Genomic DNA, 15,672 nt, shown 5'->3' with positions numbered 1-15,672 from the left:
ATCCCCTACCCTCTGAAAGAGAATCAAGAGCTTTAGAGAGATGGGGTAAAAAGGTTTATACATCTGCTACTCTTTCTGCCAGGGCTTTAAACTGTCAATTTTTTTGTTAGATCAGCTGAATAAAAAACTGTCCTCTCCTGAACCTTTAGACCGTAAGTCCCTTCAGGATTTGGTACACAACTCTCAGCAGGTCAGTAATCATTTCTTAAAATGTGGCTATGATGCACTGGAGGCTTCATTTAGATCAGCTATGACTGGAGCAGTGATTCAAAGGCATGCCTGGCTAAAAGAACAATCCTTGCCAGACCATGTTAAGTCTAAACTCCTAGATGCCCCTATAGAGAAACAAAGTTTATTTGGCTCCCCTGCACAGGAGGTTCTAAAGAAAGTGAAAGAAAAAGCAAAATTTGTCCAAACAGTCAAGGATTTTCTGCAGGTCCAACCTCCGAGGTTCAGCAGAAATTGGCCTTCAAAGAATTGGTCCTTTCCAGACACTTCCAGAGCACAGAGAGGCAGAAATAGACGCCCAAGAGGCAGAGGTCAATCAAGGGGTGCCTACAGGGGTCGTCAATGGCAACCTGCCAACCAGAGAAGTACCGCCACAGCTGCGACTGCAACCACTTTCACAGGACAGACACAATGACTTGGCTCTGATTCCGCCTACCAGGGAACAACTAGAAGCACCCTTGGGCGGAAAGCTAGCTTTATTTTCAAAAAACTGGCATTGCATTACAGGAGACAAATGGACTTTGCAAACAATAGACAAAGGCTACAGGTTTCACTTCCACACTCTACCAAAAAAGAGAGGAATGCCAAACCTTCCACCAAGCCAGAAATCAGAGGCTCTAAAACAAATCATCAGCTTGCTAAGGATGAGAGCAATAGAAAAGGTACCATCTATGGAACAAGGCCAAGGATTTTACTCCAGACTATTCCTTGTACCAAGAAAAGAAAATCAATGGAGACCTATTCTCGACTTGTCCGCACTTAACACATATCTCATTGTTCCAAAATTCAAGATGCTGACCCTACAGCAACTTCTTCCCATGTTGGGCAAGGAGTCTTGGCTGGTGACTCTAGATCTCAAGGAGGCATACCTGCACGTCCCGATACGACCAGATTGCAGAAGACACCTCAGATTTCTTGCAGGATCAGAGCATTATCAATTCTCAGCATTGCCCTTTGGCTTATCTACTGCGCCCAGAGTATTCACGAAATGCCTGGCATCAGTAATTGCACATTGCAGGCTTCAGGGAATTCAAATCTACCCATACCTGGACGACTGCCTAATATAAGCGGACAACAAGACAAAAATAATAAAGGATTTGGCCTATGTTATACAACTGCTGCAAGCCTTGGGATACACAGTCATCATACAAAAGTCAAGGCTAGTGCCATCCCAAAGGATAACATTTTTGGGTGCAGAACTGGACACAATAACTCATATGGCTTTTCTCACAGAAGAAAAACAAAAGCAACTACCAGTCTACTTCATGGCGTTAACAAGACAAACTCAGCTTACTGCAAGGAAAGTCCTGCAGGCCCTGGGTTACATGGCATCATGCATAATCTTGATCCCACATGCCAGGCTGCATATGAGAAAATTACAATGGTACCTAAGGAATGTATGGTCTCAACACAGACACAGTCTAGAAGCCCTGATACCAATCATTCCATGCCTGAAAAAAGAATTCCTGTGGTGGGCCCAGGCCTGCCAAATCAACAGAGGATTGCCTTTCCACAAACCACATCCAAGGCATCCAAGGCAGACCATCACCACGGACGCCTCAGACCTAGGCGGGGGGGGGGGCACACATGGAAGACAAGTGAATCCAAGGCCTATGGTCCCAAGACCAGCTGAATCTACACACAAATCTAAAGGAGATACTGGCAGTGAAGCATGCAATCGAGGCATTCAAATCATTCCTCCATCAAGGACACCTGCTGATAAGGACGGACAATACCACAGTCATGTGGTACATCAACAAACAGGGAGGCGCACATTCATACCCTCTATGCCGGATGGCAATGGACCTGTGGAACTTAGGCCTGAATCTCAACATCCAACTGCAGGCCAGATCCGTACCAGGAAAACAGAATTCACTAGCAGACAGCTTAAGCAGAACTACCACGGATGCTCACGAATGGATGCTGCATCCAGACATCTTCAAAACCATAACAAAGAAATGGGGAATGCCAGAGATAGACCTGTTCGCCTCCCCACTCAACCACCAACTGAAGAAATTCTGCTCGAGTATACCACCCACAAGCCTGGAGGGTGGACTCCCTTTCTTTCAGCTGGAAGGCCCTGACAGTATATGCCTTTCCACCTCTCCCATTGATGTACAAAGTTCTACTGAAGATCAGAGAGGAACAGCCAAAGGTAATTCTGATAGCTCCAGATTGGCCAAGGCAGCACTAGTACCCGCTACTGAAAAACATGTCTCGGACGAACTCATGGCCTCTACTTCTATGTCCTTTACTTCTAACGCAGAACAACTACAAGACCCTCCATCCAAACTTAAAAACCCTGCAGCTAACTGCTTGGAAAATTGCATAAAACATAACCAACCTGTCTTATCTCAGAGGGTTAAGGACATTATCCTGGAGGCTTGCAGACCCTCCACAAGGAAAACATATTCAGCCAAATGGAAGAGATTCCTCATTTGGAGTGCAGCCAAATGGAAGAGATTCCTCATTTGGAGTGCAGCAAAGGGAACAAATGTCACACTGGCAAACCTAGCACACATCCTAGAATACTTAGCAGAACTGTTCCACAATGGCCTGTCCTACTCTTCTATTAAGATTCATGCATCAGCAATTTCAGCAGAGTACAACATGGATCCTCCTGTCTTCTCTCATCCTCTCCTCAGACAATTTTTGAGAGGCATCAAAAATGTAAAACCTCCAAGGAAACCACCTCTGCCTGCATGGGATCTCAATTTTGTGCTAGAAAAATTAACACTTCCCCCTTTTTGAACCAGCAGCAACAACAGACTTACAGTTCTTATCTTGGAAAACTGCATTCCTGCTAGCAATCACCTCTGCAAGAAGGGTATCCGAGTTACAGGCATTAATGGCAGTACAGCCTTTCCTTATCTTTCACCAGGATAGTGTGTCTCTGAGAACCAATCCTACTTTTATGCCAAAGGTGGTATCCAGGGTATCCTTGAACCAAGCTATTCATTTGCCTACATTATTCCCAAACCCACAGAACAGGGGGGAAAAACTACTACACACCTTGGATGTACACAGACAACTGCGTTACTATCTGGACAGAACTAAGGCCAGCAGAAAAACTGACAAGCTTCTGGTAGCATATGCAACTGGAGTGCAAGGAAAAGCAATTTCAAAACAGACAGTCTCAAAATGGATAGGAAATTGCATTCAATTCTGCTGCTCATTTCATGGAAAGACAACTCCTGAAAATATCAGGCCTCATTCCACAAGAGCTACAGCCACCACTACAGCTTTCCTACGAGGAGTGGCTACCAAAGACATTTTAGAAGCTGCTACTTGGAGCTCCGTGCATACATTTGCCAAGCATTACAATCTTCCTTTATACTCCAGATCCCAAGCAGGTTTTGCAACTGCAGTTCTACAAGGGATCTTAACTACACCATCATTATCTTAGTGCCTCCTCCCCCAGTTTGGCTATGGTATTCTACCCATTTGTTATGACTGCAGATGCATCCTTGAAGGACATAGTACAGTTTTGTACCTACCATAAATGTAGATGTCCGATAGGTATGCATCTGCAGTCAGGATTACCCACCCTCCTTCCCCTCTGTGGTATTGCTAGGGTATTTACCCCTCTCTTAGCTAGCTGGGGGAATCTATTATGGTGTATTTGTTTGTATGTATATATGTATATATACTTTTTGATTTCTACTGTTTGGAATTTTCAACTTTTATACAAATTTAGCCTTCCTAGAGGGCACCTGGCATCTGGGGCAAGAAACACTGAGGAAAATGGCGTCGGCTGATGCCTTTATACCCCAGCAGCTATGACGTCGGGTGAAGTGCGACATCAGCCGAGGCCAGACCCAGACTTTGGAATCCGGCCGACCCAAGGGCTGCCTGAGGCAGGACAACCCATTTGTTATGACTGCAGATGCATACCTATCGGACATCTACATTTATGGTAGGTACAAAATTGTACTTTTCTTTAAATCAAGCCATTCATCTGCCTGCTTTCTTCCCCAATCCTGAGAATAAGGGGGAAAGACTGTTGCATACCTTGGACATTCACAGACAGCTTCGATACTACCTGGACAGAACCAAGGCCAGTAGGAAGTCTGAACAACTTTTTGTAGCTTACGCCCCTGCAGTCCAAGGAAAAGCAATTTCAAAACAGACTATTTCTAAATGGATTGGACATTGCATCAGATTCTGTTATTCCTTTCATGGAAAGACTGTTCCAGCCAATGTCAGACCACATTCCACCAGAGCTACAGCCACCTCTACAGCATTCTTAAGAGGGGTGCCTACCAAGGACATTCTAGAAGCTGCTACTTGGAGCTCCGTGCGTACATTCTCCAAACACTACAATCTCCCTCTATACTCCAGATCCCCCTCTATACTCCAGATCCAGAGCAGGCTTTGCTTTGGCAGTCCTGCAGGGTTTGATTGCCACACCATCTCTTTCCTAGAGCATTCCTCCTCCCCCAGCTAAGCTATGGTATTCTACCCACATGTTATGACTGCAGTTGCATTCTTGAAGGACATAGTACAGTTTTGTACCTACCATAAATGTAGATGTCCGATAGACATGCAACTGCAGTCGGATTTTCCCTCCCTCCATACCCCTCTGTGCTTAGGGTCCACTCCTATCCCTGTTACTCTTAGCTGGGGATATCTGTTATGGTGTATTTGTTTTATTGCTCATTTATTTGTTTGGAATCCTGTTTTTGTCTTCCAATTTGATTACAGCCTTCCTTGGAGGGCACCTGGCATCTGGGGCAAGAAACACTGAAGAAAATGGCGTCGGCTGATGCTTATGTACTCCAGCCGCTCTGACGTCGGAGAGAAATGCGACATCAGCCGACGTCGGACCCAGACTTTGGAATCCGGCCGACCGAGGGATGCCTGAGGCAGGACAACCCACATGTTATGACTGCAGTTGCATGTCTATCGGACATCTACATTTATGTTAGGTACAAAACTGTACTTTTCGATGGGTACAGGCATGTCACCTAAACAAGGGTCGGCCTTTTACCCTACACACGGCCAGGCAAACCCTAACAGATGCTTCGGATTACGCCTGGGGAGCACACATGGCAGGAAAATGCATTCAAGGAAAGTGGACCACAGACCAGATGCATCTTCACATCAATCAAAAAGAGATGTTGGCTATTCAAAATGCCCTAACAGCTTTCAAGGACCTTCTGCATCCCGGACAATTATTACTGAAGACAGACAACACCACAATAATGTGGTACATAAACAAGCAAGGGGGCACTCATTCTTATCCCCCATGCAGGCAAGCCATTACCTTGTGGAACACAGCTCTAACGTATCAAGTTCACCTGCAAGCACAATTCCTGCCAGGAAAGAAAAATACTCTGGCAGACTATCTAAGCAGAAATATCATGGACTCTCACGAATGGAAATTGAATCCACAAATCTTCAGCATGGTAACGCAAAAATGGGGATACCCAGACATAGATCTTTTTCCCTCCCCACTGAATTGCCAACTACAAAAATTCTGCACAAGGACTTATCACAAGCAAGCATGGAAAGTGGATGCTCTTTTGTTCAGCTGGAAAAACCTAAAGGTTTATGCCTTCCCACCACTGCCTCTCCTTTCAAAGGTACTCCTAAAAGCCAGACAAGAAAAACCACAGATGATCCTGATTGCTCCAGGCTGGCCACGCCAGCACTGGTACCCTATCTTAAGGAACTTAGCTCAAGGCCCACCATGAATTTTGCCTCAAATTCCACACCTTCTGACTCAACAAAACAATCACATCCTGCACGGTCAGCTCAAAACCCTAAACCTGGCTGCATGGCAGATTCATTAGTCAAACAGGCAACACCTCTCTCTAAAGCTGTTATGGATGTCATTTTGGAGGCCAGGAGGCCTAGCACCAGGAAAGCTTACTCAGAAAAATGGAAGAGATTCTGCGCCTGGAACCAGGCTCAAAGCCTTGACCCTCTTGTCCCAAACATTCCTCAGATTTTACAATACTTAACTGAGATGCTGGACCGAGGCCTATCCTTCTCATCAATTAAGATCCACGCCTCTGCCATTTCAGCACATTACAACACAGATCCTCCTTTGTCCTCTCATCCCTTGCTAAAGCAGTTCCTCAGAGGGGCTAAAAACATAAGACCGCCCCAGAGAGCACCAGCACCAACTTGGGACCTCAATTTCGTTTTGGAAAAACTGACCCTACCACCTTTTGAGCCAGCCAATACAGCCGATCTAAAAATTTTATCATGGAAAACCGCTCTGCTCCTTGCAGTAACTTCAGCACTAAGAGTCTCAGAGCTACAGGCATTAATGGCAGTGGAACCTCTCATAATTTTTCATCAGGACAGGGTTTCTTTAAGGACAAACCCTACCTTTATGCCAAAGGTGGTATCTAGTGTGGCTCTCAACTAAACCATCCATTTGCCAACTCTTTATCCAAACCTATCAGAATAAAGGGGAGAAACTTCTACATTCTTTGGATATACACAGGCAGCTATGCTTCTTCTTGGGCAAAACAAAAGCTTTCAGGAAAACTGAGCAACTGTTTGTAGCATATGCTGCAGGATCACAGGGCAAGGCTATCTCAAAACAGACCATTTCCAAATGGATAGGACACTGTATTTGTTACTGCTACTCACAGCATGGAAAATCAGTCCCAAATAACATTAGGCCACATTCCACCAGGGCAACAGCCACTTCAACAGCCTTTCTCAGAGGAGTACCTACCAAGGAAATTTTGGAGGCTGCAACTTGTTCAGTGCACACCTTTACCAAGCATTACCACCTGCCTCTCTACTCTACATCCAGAGCAGGATTTGCCACTGCAGTTCTGCATGGCCTCATAGCCAATCCTAACTCTTTATAGACCAGCCACTCAACCTTAGCTTTGGGATTCTACCCAAGTGTAATGACTGCAGCAGTTTAACTACTACATGATAGAGCAAAATCCCAAAAAGGGAAGGCATCTCTGATCAGTGTTAGCAAAAAACTACGGACACTCATAAAATCGTCTAAGGCCAGCTTCGAGAGAAAAATTGCACAGGACACTAAGGATGATCACAAGGCTTTCTTTAGTTATGTTAGGAACCTGGGTGGGAATTCCCAGATATGCTCAGAATTAGTCCAAAATGACAAAAAATACACCAAGCCCACAGACATTGCCAACATCCTAGCTGACAGGTTCAGTGCAAACTTCTCCCCCTCTCCCCACCAAAAGGGCAAATATCTATCCCAACAGAGTGCTGCCCCCCTGACATCTCAGATGCTCAGGTAAGAGCCTCCCTCTCCAAAGCAAAAAACACAGCATCAATGGGACCAGATAGTGTCCCAGGCTGCGTCCTACATGAACTCCAAGAAGAGCTAAACCCAAACATAAAACTACTGTTCATTCTTAGCCTTACTACAGGATATGTACCCAAAGAGCGGCGTACAGCAACAGTGGTCCCTCTCCACAAAGGTGGTGCCTCAACGGATCCTGGAAACTATCGCCCCATAAGCCTGACTAGCTTGCTCTGCAAAGCTATGGAAAGGATCGTCATGGACCTCATAAATAAAGATATTGGGGACCTACAGACACTGGATCCTACCCAGTTTGGCTTTAAGGGCAGATCCTGCCTCTTAAACCTGGTTGATTTCTTTGAAACAGTCACCAAGGCCATTGACGAGGGGAAGGTGGTCCACACAGCCTACCTGGACCTCGCAAAAGCCTTCGATACAATACCCCACTCGGGCATTATAGATAAGCTCACCAGCTTAAATATAAACCTTTATGTCATTAGATGGGTTGCAAACTGGCTCAAGGACAGAACCCACATGGTTAGAATTGCTGGAGCCATGTCAGACTCCAAACCAGTTACAAGTGGCGTCCCACAAGGCTCAGTCCTGGGACCTCTCTTGTTCGGTATATATTTCTCGGCGGTACAGGCCAACACAGAAGGACTGTGGCTGACCAGGTTCGCAGAATACTGCAAACTGGGTGCCATAATCAACTCTCCAGCCGACACAAGCATCCTCCAAAAGGGCCTCATAGAAACAGACAACTGGTGCCAGAGCCATGGCCTCAAGCTAAACACCAAAAAGTGTATAGTCATCCCCTTTGGCAAAAACAAAGTGCCCACAAATTACCACATAGGTGGTAATCCATTAAGTACAGAAGAAGTCATTAGGGACCTGGGGACCCAAGTTGATAGCAGTCTCTCATTTGACAACCACGTGGCCAAAGTGGTTAGAAAAACATTTTATATAGCCAACCTAATCATGAAGGGATTCGCATCTAGATCAGGGGAGGTCATCGTACCTCTTTACTCATCCCTCATCGGGTCCATAATTCAGTACAATGCCCCTTTTGGGATGTACCTTACCAGACACCTGCAGCAACTGGAAAGACCCCAAAAGTACCTCACCAAGAGGATCAAAGGGCTCAAACAGATGCCATATGCTGCCCGGTTAAAGAAACTCCAGCTCTACTCAGTGGCATACCGCCTGCTCAGAGGCGATCTGTGCCTGACGTATAAAGCCATGTCCAACCCGGAATTAATGGACATGCTGCACCTCAGAAAATCCAAATCCCATCGAGCTACGCTCAGAGACTTGAACCTCAGCACTGAAATAAATAGGACATGCTGGAGGGACAGATTCATAACCCAGAGGCTCCCTTCACTCTGGAATAAAATCCCAGTCCAGGTTAGGCAGAGTCCCACATTGACTCTCTTCAAGAGGAATCTTGATGAGTGGATGGGAGATTGTAGGTTTACCCCGGCTATCACTTCTGTGTCACTGTTAGACAGAGGCACAGTATACTAACCTCAAAAAAAGGCATAGCAAAATTTATTTAAAATGGGTGGCGAAAGCCAAACACACTCTGGCTAGGCTTATTAATGCCCTAGGGCAGATAGCCTAGTATGAACCTCTGAACATAGTACAGTTTTGTACCTACCATAAATGTAGATGTTCGAGTGTTCACACTGCTGCAGTCCAGGTTGCCCTCCCTCCATCCCCTCTGAACTAGCTGGATTACCTGTACCTTTCTATCCTATACAACCTTTGTGGTGTATTTGCTTGTAACTGAAAGTATTGTTTTTATTTTATATGTATACTTTTTATTAGCAATATGTATTGCCTACCTACTTGGGGGCACCTGACAATTGGGGCAAGAAAAACTGAAGAAAATGGCGTCAGATGCATCTTGTATACCCCTGGCGCGCTGACGTCAGGAAGAAGCGACAGCAACCGACGCTGGACCAAGACTTTGGAACACTGGCCGACTGCGGGACCGCCTGACGGCAGGATAACCCAAGTGTAATGACTGCAGCAGTGTGAACACTCCAACATCTACATTTATGGTAGGTACAAAACTGTACTGTATGGTTTTCAGGGCTAAAGCAGGATTTGTCAGGGCTATTCTGCATGGCTTTCTTAAGGTCTCTGATGGATCTTCCTCTTCCTCCTGCTCCTGAGCTTTTGTACTCTTCCTAATGTAATTGTTACTGCTACAGTGCTATGGAAGGACATAGTAAATGCCTCTCAACTATACAGATTTTCGCAGAATGTCCAGATTTTTGACTCGTATTTTTGGTCTCTTCCTCATAAAATGTGTGGTTTTCTGGCAAATCATTCAAGATTGAAGTCATTAAATGATACTAAAGCATGACAGATATTTGAGTTTCAGACTTGTTTAGTTTGTTATTTGGGATATTTTGCAGTCACCCTAATGATAATGGACCTCAGCTGTGTATAAGAGCCCTGTGTTTCTTATGCTTAGTCAAGCACTGTGCTTGTGCTGTGCTGATGAGGTCATAAGACTGAAATATACAAATACACAGTTAGTGGAGTTTGGCTTTATTGGCCTGAAATTGTCCATTAAAATGACAAAAGTTATGGGCATTCAAAATCGCCAATTAGCTGAAACACCTGGTGTTCATAAGGGTCATTTGCATGCATCTCATGGGCCCCTGATTCAAGAGGTTTGAGAGGTCACTCATTGGAAGTTCCAGCTTTGCTTGAGTTTTCATTTAGTTTTTACAGATTGTTTTTTGTGTGACCTTCTCACTTATTATTTTAGACTTTATATTCTTCAGAAAATACATAATACAAAACCTGTTATTCTAGCAAATTTCTAAGTTTATAGGAGCAATATTTAAATTCTGTCCCTATATTCGGGCCTTTGTCCCCCCATTCTTTCTGGCTTTGTCCAGTTTTCTTGGACTGAGCGGTAGGAGTACAATTGTGTAAAATCTTACCAGAACAGTCTGTCCTACTCTTCACTGTTGCAGTATTCACTTGCTCCCTCCTCCCCTTCTCTTTCCTTCTGGATGCACATGTTCCTCTCTCTCTTTGCATTGTTTCATTATGTACAGTCAGTTTCTTTAATGAGCAGCCGTTACATTAGTCAGACTTCCTTGACATCACTTGCATCATTTGCAAACAGTTCTGATTTAAAAATATAACAGTTGCATTGGTTGGTTAGCCTGACATTGGATTCTTTGGGGGGGGGGTTCTCATTGGGTGGACATGATACCTAGCCATGTACTTGTCAGGAAAGACCTCTCTCAGATCAACTGATGTGGAAAAGCTGCATCTGTTTTTACCTGTCTCATATGCTTAACTACAAAGCCTTAAAATATTTAAAGAACGTAAATTATTTGAAAAAGAAACTTGCAGCTTGTGTTTTCTGTCTGGTGCCTGACTGGTGGGCAGCATTTCCACAAAGCTGAAATTTACTGTATGACATAACCAGACTTTTGAGGCATGTTTCAGCTGTGCCACTTGGATCTCTAAACTGAGCATTACAAATGTGATTTTGTTGTATTTCAGTATGTTGAAATAGTCATTGCGAGCTGGTCTTTGTTGTTGCATGTTTTTGCAGCAAGGAAACTGGATAATAGATTGCTAACAGATTATAATTGTTTAGCTTGGAACGCTGAAGCACTCCCTCTTTGACTTTTTTACCAGGAGCAGATGAAACAACAACAGTGGCACCAGCAGCAGCAGGGTGTACTTCAGCAGACGGCTCAGTCTCCAACTTCCAGTGGACCTGTGCCTCCCCCACAACACAGGCCACTTTACCAGCCACTTGGCCCTCATCCACAGCATTTGCCCCCCATGGGCTTTGACCCTCGGTGGCTGTTAATGCATTCCTACATGGAACCTCGGATGATGGCTGGAAGAGCACCCATTGATATGGCACCTTTGCATCCTGGTAAGTGCTTAATTCAGTTTGGGCCTGGATACGTGGCTAGATGAATGCACTCTTTAAGCCCCAGTGCTTTTTTGTATATTGTGCTTTATATTTTTACTCATTTTGCTACTGTTTGTTCATGATTTTTTTCATATTTGTGTCACATTGATCCCCTGTTAAAAATAAGCGCACCCTTGCAATCCAGCATACTATAGAGTCTGTCTTCCATTCTGCAGCTGCCCCAACTACTCTCTGGAAATCTTGTAATATGCTAAGTTATAACTTAGTTTGGTTTATAGCTGTGGCACTTTCTCCTTTATGACTGAAGTGCATACTGGAACTATTCATCACATCGCACCACATCCATACACCTTATTAGGGTTTCTGTTTTGGCCATAGAAATGGTGTGAGGGTGACTATTCTCTACACCATCTAGTTTGAAGATTTTAAAGTCATACACATTGTGTCTATGCAGGTTTTTGTTGTATGCTTTGCTTCCATGTCTATCCCATAAAATATTGTAAGATTTCAATATGGGCTAGTTCCATTTCCAGTTTGCAGCTTTAGCATTTAACATACCAAAACCATGAGAATACAGGATGTTCTTCATGTTTCACTGTTGCAGTCATCACATTTGGGTTATCTGCTTGCAGTAGCCCTCAGTTGGCCTGATTATCAAAGTCTTCTGTCCTGCTTTGGTTGCTGTCTCATCTTTCATAAAGTCAGGTAGAGGTATAAAGCATGCAGCTGACGTCATTACGTCAGTCTTTCTTGACGTGTGGTACCCGAAGCAAAAGCAGTTCTCAAGGGCCGGTCGGCTGACTTCTGAAATTTTCATTGTCGAGTTTCAGATCCGAAGTCTTCAACTAAGCCAAGTACCCCATTTGGGAACCTTTTTTCTTGCTCTAAACCAATGTCAGTAAAAGTTAACAATTGTATTTCTTGTGGAAAGCAAATACCTCAAAGATTTTCATTCGTACTGCATTCCTTGCTTAGGCCCAGACCATGAAGTACCTCGCTGTTGGTTTTGTCTTATTCAGACCTCGTACTATTCGTCGTCTGTTCATTTATGCATCTAAATATTTTGGTACTCTGTTCAATTATCCAGGAATGGCTTCGGTAAGCCACCCGAATACTGACATTCCGAAAAATTGCAAAGATAAAGACAGACCGCATAGGTCCAAAGCTGCCGACGACGCTTCTCCTAAGCTAGTCACCAGTTCGCTGGTACTCGGGCACTTTCGCAGCCCCTGATACCCGCTACTTCAGATTCACAGGTCTCTACTGAGACCCATTCGGAGTCCGGTATGCCGCGAGTTGCTTCTTCGACTGTGGAGCCTGCGGATGTCTCTACCTTGGATGGGTCCGGAACCGCTTTGTAGACACCGGCTTCTGAGGGTGTATTCAGACCTACTGGCTTGCATATTAAAGACGCCATCTTCTTCAAGGCTTGAAACTCTATCCATGCCTAGAAAACCGATGCCCAAACCGCATGGTCAGGCCCCTGTGCCAAAAAATCAAATGATATGAATGGCTGAAGACCTTATTAATCTAATCGGGGGAAGCCACCCTTCCCCCTCCAAGAGACCTGGGACTGATTTTCCTTCTGATTCTTCTGTTCAGGACTCTGAAATTTGTTTTCTCTGATGACCAGGATTTGCCCTTATCTACCCATGAGGATTCTGATGCAGAGGACTCCATTCTCTCTGCTTCCCCTCAACAGGATTTCTCTCTTCGTGAAACCTTGCATACACTCGGAGTATTTTTGCTGGGAAAGCCAGGATTACTCTGACTCCAAAAAGAGGCTTAGGGAATTCTTACTCCTGCCTCATCACAAGCCTTTAGTTATCCCCCCTGTACTGGACATTGTTGATGATGCCTTTTCTGAATCTAGCGTGGCCCCTGATTCTTTGCCTCCTGCTCCCAGACAACCTGATGGGTATTACAGGGTGCCTGACTCTCACAAGTTCCTCTTCAAGAATCCTACTGCGGATCCTGAGACTATTTCACAGGGACCCAAGAGCATTAAGGCTACTACTGCCAAAATTCCTACCCCCTCTGATAGAGATTCCAGGGCCCTGGATAGGTGGGGTAAGAAGGTATACACTTGTGCTACTTTGGCCGTTGGGGCCTTAAATTGCCAGTTTTGTATGTTAAAGTATCAGCAGCATATTATTGGATTGCTTAAACAGAAAATGATGTTGATTCCTGACTGTGCTGAAAATAAAGATTTACAGGATTTAATGCATTCTGCTGAACAAGTTGGAAAACATACTTTGCAATGTGGTTTTAATTCGTTAGAGGCATCTTGCAGGGCTGCTGTCACTGGATCTGTACTTGGAAGGCATGCTTGGCTTAAGGAGCAATCTTTGCTAGATCATGTTAAAGCTAAATTGCTGGATGCTCCTTAAACCAGGACCGCCTGTTTGGCAACAAAGCAGTAGTAGTACTTAAAAATTTGGAGGAAAAAGTTAAATCTTTGCAAACTGTTAAAGATTTCCTGCAAGTACAGCCTCCCAGATTTAGTAGGCATTGGCCCTCTAAGGATTGGTCCTTTCCTGACTCTTCCAAGCCTTCAGTCCCAACCCAGAATGAGCAGAACACCCAGGCTTCAGTCCCAAGGTACTCACAGGCCTAAGCAGTGGGGGGCTCCCACTTCCAAAGCAGGGAGTAGTAAGACTCCCCCTATGGTAAACTGTCTCAATGACTTAACTTTAAACCTTCCAAGCCCTGCTCAACTGACTGTTCCTTTAGGGGGAAATATTGCCCTGCATGCCAAAAATTTGGGAACTCATTACAAAGGACAAATGGGTTTTAAGTATAGTTTCCCAAGGATACAGATTCCACTTCCACTCCTTACCAACCCCAAACTGTTGGCCAGACCTACCCCCAAATCAGTGGACAGAGGCTCAAAAGCAAGTTCTCTCTCTTTTAAGCATCTGGGCTATTCAGCATGTCCCAGAATAAGAATGGGGACAAGGTTTCTACTCAAGACTTTACCTGGTACCCAGCAAAGACAATTCCTGGCATCCTATACTGGACCTGTCTGTCCTAAACTCTGGACTCTGGCCTTCTGAGCTGGGAATTTCTGGTTAAAGGCTTATAGTGCTTGCATATCTGAACTGCTTCTTACTGAAATTGGTACACCTTATTTGCTGTAGCATAGACTAGATCCAGGCCTGCTGAATCTAGCTTTATTTGTATAACTTGAGCACTAATCCAGGCATTCTTTAAAGTATTCAGTTGTATTTATTACTGTTTGGTAGTAACTTGATTAAAGCGTAGCTATCATTCTAAGTCTTTTGGATTAAGCACTTGTGCTTCAGACCAGTTGTTTTACATTAGGAAGGTTTGTGGCATGCACTGTGGTGGCAGGACAGGTAGCTTACATCCTTCTAAGTTGGTAACTGCTGATTGAGAGCTCAATGTCTGTTATTCTAAAAGTGTATTAGTTCTGGTTTAAGCACTTGGGCTTCAGGCCAGTTATTTTACATTAAGAAGGTTCGTGGTCTGCACTCTTGTGGGAGGAGAGGCTGGACTCTGCCATTCTGAGCTGGGAATTTCTGGTTAAAGGTTTATAGTGCCTGCATATTTGAACTGTTTCTTTCTGAAATTGGTACATCTTGTTTGCTGTAGCATAGACTAGATCCAGGCCTGCTGAATCTAGTTTTGTTTGTATGCTTGTTGTTTGCTTGTTATTTCCCTGGAATGCTAATTCCACCTAAAACGCAGCTTTTCAGCGCTTCTGTGGATCCCTAGTGATATCTGCATTGCTTACTGTACTTATTTCCTTCTTTCACTTGAAAGAAAGTTACTGTTTGTCGTTTTTGCATTTAGTTACTTGTAACACATTGCACTTAAGTTACCTGGCACTTGCTCACTAAGCAATTATATAAGTCAGCACTAAAAAATTAAAAGCACTACACCCTCACCAACTCCCCTTGAGTACCTTGTTCCCCATTGGCCCTTGTTTTCAATTATAAAGGAATTCCCAATACTATTCTAGCATGTCCAAAGGTCAGTTGTCAATCTCCTCTCCGGTCCAGCTGGTGAATCTGGGAATCTTGAGGCAATGTTACAAGTGCCTCATGTACACAGACAACCCTCTCCTCCTCCCAACAAATTCCAACACATGTGAGAGATGCAACCATATAGCCAAACTGGAGGCTAAGCTCTCTCAACTCAGTACTGGCATAACCAGTCAGGAGGAGAAGGAAACCACACTCACTACAATTCCAGTCTCACATAGACCTACCACGACAGCAAACCAAACGCATAATCACACAAAAACATACTCGGA

At 44.4% G+C, this 15,672-nt stretch overlaps 1 protein-coding gene across 1 annotated transcript in view; it reads left to right on the top strand.

The window, feature by feature from the left end:
* PRRC2C (proline rich coiled-coil 2C) overlaps positions 1 to 15,672 on the top strand; it is a 2,776,386-nt gene that overhangs the window by 1,354,462 nt on the left and 1,406,252 nt on the right. The window contains exon 12 of the mRNA XM_044086759.1: positions 11,147 to 11,393. Coding sequence (XP_043942694.1) covers positions 11,147 to 11,393 — 247 coding nt within the window. The remainder of the gene's footprint in view (positions 1 to 11,146; positions 11,394 to 15,672) is intronic.

This window comes from Protopterus annectens, chromosome 10.part0 (assembly GCF_019279795.1).
Source record: "Protopterus annectens isolate FY-2018-M chromosome 10.part0, PAN1.0, whole genome shotgun sequence".
In the NCBI taxonomy this organism is placed as follows: domain Eukaryota; kingdom Metazoa; phylum Chordata; order Ceratodontiformes; family Protopteridae; genus Protopterus; species Protopterus annectens.
This window is presented reverse-complemented; position numbering and strand designations above follow the sequence as displayed.